Raw genomic sequence first — 5,025 nt, 5'->3', positions numbered from 1 at the left:
GTTTATTGGGTGGTAGAGTCTAATCACAAAAATTTTGGTAGTAGTCTATAAAATCCTTCGCGTGGAGTAGTTAATTACCTTGCTGGGGGTATGTTATAGGTGATTTTTTTTGGGAATAGATGTTCTTTATTGGTTTCCACTTCGTTGCTAGATCTAGTTTTATTACTTTTACATTTCTTGCTTTATGACTTGGTATAATCTAAATTGAGGTGAAGTATAATTATCCTGCATGTTAGGATATATGTGATTCACTTGTTAGGAACATATGTCACTATTTTATGTAATTGGCTTATCCTTTGACAAAACACACTTTACTTGTATTTGGGTAGATCTAGGATGTGTTTAATACTTCAAGAAATTATACTTCAAGAAATTATGTTTCAAGATCAAGTGTTGAAGACATGCAAGTCTGTCCAAGATTTAAGTTGAAGAAGTGTTGTTCATTAAAACTCGACAACTAGCTCGACAGCTAGCTATCTATCAAGCTTAAGAAGCTGTTCTAGCCCCGTAGCTGGACAGCTACTCGACAGCATCTCGACAGATAGGTATCTGTTGAGCTTTATGAAAAACAGAATTCCAGCTCTGTTTTGACTCTAATCTGTGATTATGTGTTTGAGTTTTCTTTTCTTTTAACCCTAGACATATTAAAGGATTATTTTAAGGGCCGTCAAAATGTATACAAGTTGCACAAGTGTTGAGCAAAGTTTGTTCAAGCAATTTGTAACCGGAGACGAAGTTTTGCCCTAGTTTATCATTCTTGTGAAGAAGTTGCTGTGTATGTGCACCGTAAGATTTTGTGACCAAGCATCTTCTTGATCTTCATCGTTGGGATGAACTGAAAAACATTGCAGCCAACAACCTTCTCTAGTTGGTGATTGAAGTTGTGTACTGGGATCCGCGCATTGGTTAGTTACGTTCTTGGGAGCCGTGCATCAAAAGGGGAAATTTTCACTACAGAATAAGTCCAATTGGGTATTGGGGTAAGGATTCAACTGTAGGTTGGTATAAGGTACTAGGATTCCTTTATTTGTAACAACTTGTTTTAATAATAGTGGAATTTCGGGAGTGGTGACCTGAAAATCACCGGTGGGGTTTTTGCCATTAAGTTTTTCCCATTCGTAAACAAATCACCGTGTTATTTATTTTCCGCTGCATAATTAGTTTATTGGTGATTTATTTGTGTTACCACGCGTTTGCATGATTAATTAACTTAATTAATTCACTTGGCTAAACTATTTGGTTAATTTATTACAAGGGGTCAATTCGTTTTTGGTCTATCACTGCAGATCACTTAATTGAGATAATTCGATAATTAATTAATAATTCCGTAGCGCATTTAACAAAAAAGTGTCTAAAATTGAATCTTCAACAATATACATTGCTCTTGAAGTCCACATTCCCCGTCCCTTTTCCCTTATGCTACTCACTCATTGAAAAAAAAAAAAAAAAAAAAAAAAAAAAAAAAAAAAAAAAAAAAAAACCACTTCAGCAGAGAAGAATTGTTTATTGCTTTTTGAATAAGAAGAAACAAGATAATAATATATATCTTGCACTTGGAATTGTCATTTTTACCTCCAGTGCCTTGAAAGTTTTATTCATGTTTGTGTTTATGAATTTTTATTAGTTAATTAAGGGTTAGCAAGAACAAAGATAAGCCCTATCTCTTGCATACAACGCCTTGCCCATCAATCCCACTAGCACAGCTCAAGCTAGGCAACTCCAAACTCTCCAAAGAAGCTTCACCATCAGACCCACCAAACCGAGCAACAGCACAGTCCGTGGCAAACAGGTTTGAAGTTTCAAAATTCTTGTCCCCTCCAATTACAGGCATGGTAGCTCCAATATTTACACGACTCACATAATCGGGTCTGTATGTTTGGCCCAACACACCACTCACTTCGTTGCTCAGAGTGAAAAACTTGAACCCAAGGTCGAGATGAGCAAATGAATCCTCGTTGGTTATACCATAGTTATGAATTCTAGAGTCTTCTTTGGTTATAGGCACAACCTCGGCTGTGATCCTAAGGCTTCCTTCAACTTCAACCATGACGCTGTTAGTGTCAGCTAGCCTATTGACAAAAACACTTGGAGAACTTGTGGATTGCCACCTAGCACCTTCTACTTCGGTGAGGGTAATAGGCTCGTTGTCGAAGGTGAGGGTGAGACGATCAATGGAGTCTTTCCATGTGGCAGTTTTTTGGGCACCGATGAAAAGTTGGTGTTTGTCAAAGAGAATTGCAATGGATTGGACCCAAGTGAAGTCCCTCTTCATGTTCTGGTTTCGTTTGCCAATGAAGTGTGCATTAATATGGAGGTTGGAGTCCGATAAAAGGCAAAAGTCGTGATCTTTCTTGCCATGGAAGTAGAAGGTGATGCCATCACCGCCTATGAATCGAGGATCTTGACACACTGCTCCTGGCCTATCACACCCTATGATTTAACATGTGGAGGAATTATAACTATACGGCTATAAATAGGTATAACTTGAATCTATCTTTATATATATTACACTCTTACACTAAATCACTTTAAAAGACATTATATATATTTTCCAAAATTTGTGAGGAAACAATGATTTTACAAATAAAACACGAGAAAATAATACTTTATGTGCAAAAGAAAAATCTTTTATAGTTATGAACTATTCGCACCTGAATGATAAAAAATAAAAAATCTTATTATGTAAGATAAACTCTTTTTATTTATATTTTTTGCCTATTGGGCTTAAAAAATATAAATTGAACAAATTAAAGGAAAATTTTTAAGTTACATTTTCTTAGTAATGTAAATTTACATTGTAAACACAAAATTTGTACAATATTATACACATTTGTAAAAAATGTACAATATTGTACACATTTTGTTTGCCTACAATATAAGTTTACAATGTAGGTTTGTTTGCCTGCAATGTAAATTGAACAACAGAAAACTCTGCTATACATTGTATTAGCAATATAAACTTATAAACATCTTTGAATAAAAATATAATTACACCTTGAAATGCTATAGTTTTAGAAAGTTGTACATAAGCTAAATAAGTCGAAAATGTTGAAAAAAAAAAGCATGGCAAACTTAATTGTATAGCCAAATTTTGCTTGATTGGGTGTGAAATATATAGTGGAAAGTGTATTAATGAATAGACTTACTGCAAACAGGCTTGCAAGTGACACAATCAACCTCACATCCACCAGGGCATGAGCTGGGACATACTTGCTCCATATTGTAACACTGAGGGTATTTCTTATTCTTGCATTTGACAGTCTTTGGAGTTGGTGGAGGAGAGGAGGAAATAGGCGGAGATGGGGTAGGAAATGAAGGAGGAGGAGTTGCAGCAGGAGGTGTTGGAGAAGGTGTTGATGGTGGAGGTGATGGTGAAGGCGGGGTAGGACTAGGTGGTGTTGGAGAACTTGGAATAGAGGGAGGTGGAGAGGAAGTAGTTGGAGGGGTGGGAGTTGTGGGAGAAGGAGGTGGTGGTGATGGCGAGGAAGTTGGAGGAGATGGGGGTGGAGTAGAAGTAGTTGGAGGTGTGGGAGTTGTTGCAGGGGGTGATGGAGGTGGGGTTGTAGTAGGAGGTGGGGGAGATGGGGGTGGAGTAGAAGCAGTTGGAGGTGTGGGAGTTTTTGTAGGAGGTGAAGTAGGAGAATATGATGGAGGTGAATGGGTTGGAGTTTGAGGTGGAGGAGAGCTTTTGTAACCAACACATATTGATTTACAAGAGACACAGTCCACAGTGCATTGGTGAGGGCAAGATTTGGGGCATACAAGCTTCAGATTATAGCAATACTTGTACTTCTTTATCGAGCATCTTGCATAGCTCAGGCTCTTGGCTACACCTGGAGGAGTTGCCTCTACTATTGCCATTAGCATTAGGAGAAGAATTGGCACAAGAAGAGTTTTCATAGTTTGAGCCATGGAATTTGAAGTTTGGCTTGCTATTATGGTACTATATGAGTTGGGTTGTAATTGCCATTGGCCCATTGCCCCCTTTTATAGATGTTAAAGAAGAGCATATATTAAATCCTTCATAAGTCATCTTTCACATGGTTCCTTGAAAAGCCAAGCCAATCTGAGGCCTTTTAGTTTGGATCATTTATTTATTTTATGATTTTACTTTTTTGCTTCTGTTGCTTTTAATCCTAAATTGGCATCACTTTGATATGAAGGGAATGGAGTAACACTTTCAGCGAGTGTTACTCTTCTTATAATTAAAAAGTGTTCCTCGTTTCAGGGGATAAATTAGGCAGGAAATTATGTTTCTCCTTATGTGAATGCATGAGACCCTTGCGAGACGCCAGGATTCTCTAATACTCTAATGCTTTGAGTTTAAAATAAAATAAATAAATAAATAAAAGGAATGAAAAAGAGAAAGTGTCTTAACTTATGAAGAAGATTTTCTAGGAGCCCTTTTCTTCCAGTACTCATGTTAACCTTTATACTTTTGCATTAGATGTCATAACTTTTTAGGCTTTCTGGCTAAATTCAAGTGTAGCAACTAGCTAACGAAACCAAAAAAAAAAAAAACACTACAATCATAATAAAGAAAGCATAAAGTAATGGATAAGCCTCCTGATGACCTTGTTCAGATTATTTGAAAAGAATCCCAGCTGGCCCAAAATAGGACAATTAATAAAATTTTAAATTGATTTTGTAATACACATGATCAAAAGACTTATATATATATATATATATATGTATATGTATATGTATATGTATATATGTATATATGTATGAATGACGCGCTATTTTATTGAAAGGCTTCACCATCCTGTAATTGAATGAATTAAAACTAAGGTGACTATATATAATATGTGATCTGCTATAAACCATGTCTTCATTATCTTATTCTACTCTGGGTATTCCTGCATTTATCAACAAGTTAACTATTATATATACATAGACCCACTTCTTCAGAGATACATAATTTACAACAAAATAAACTTAATTACAAGAATAATATATTTTGATGAGAATCCATTTTGTTGGAGATTCTTCAGAAAAAAATAAATTCTAGAGGTAAGCAGTGTT

General features: G+C 36.0%; 1 protein-coding gene across 1 annotated transcript; it reads right to left on the bottom strand.

Moving 5' to 3' along the window:
• Window positions 1-1,657: 1,657 nt before the first annotated feature.
• On the bottom strand, window positions 1,658-3,912 carry LOC115966764 (protein FAM47B). The gene is made up of 2 exons (XM_031085928.1): window positions 3,147-3,912; window positions 1,658-2,430 (listed from the first exon to the last, which is right to left on the bottom strand). Exons 1-2 carry the CDS (start codon window positions 3,910-3,912, stop codon window positions 1,658-1,660), a joined length of 1,539 nt encoding a protein of 512 aa, XP_030941788.1.
• Between the last annotated feature and the right edge of the window lie 1,113 nt (window positions 3,913-5,025).

This window comes from Quercus lobata, chromosome 11 (genome assembly GCF_001633185.2).
Source record: "Quercus lobata isolate SW786 chromosome 11, ValleyOak3.0 Primary Assembly, whole genome shotgun sequence".
Classification (NCBI taxonomy): domain Eukaryota; kingdom Viridiplantae; phylum Streptophyta; class Magnoliopsida; order Fagales; family Fagaceae; genus Quercus; species Quercus lobata.
This window is presented reverse-complemented; position numbering and strand designations above follow the sequence as displayed.

Excerpts from the sequence above, each read along its gene's own strand:
- LOC115966764 (XM_031085928.1), bottom strand. The coding sequence starts at position 3,912 with ATGGCTCAAACTATGAAAACTCTTCTTGTGCCAATTCTTCTCCTAATG. Across the intron at positions 2,431-3,146 it reads CACTTGCAAGCCTGTTTGCA|GGTGTGATAGGCCAGGAGCA; the intron begins GTAAGTCTATTC and ends GTTAAATCATAG.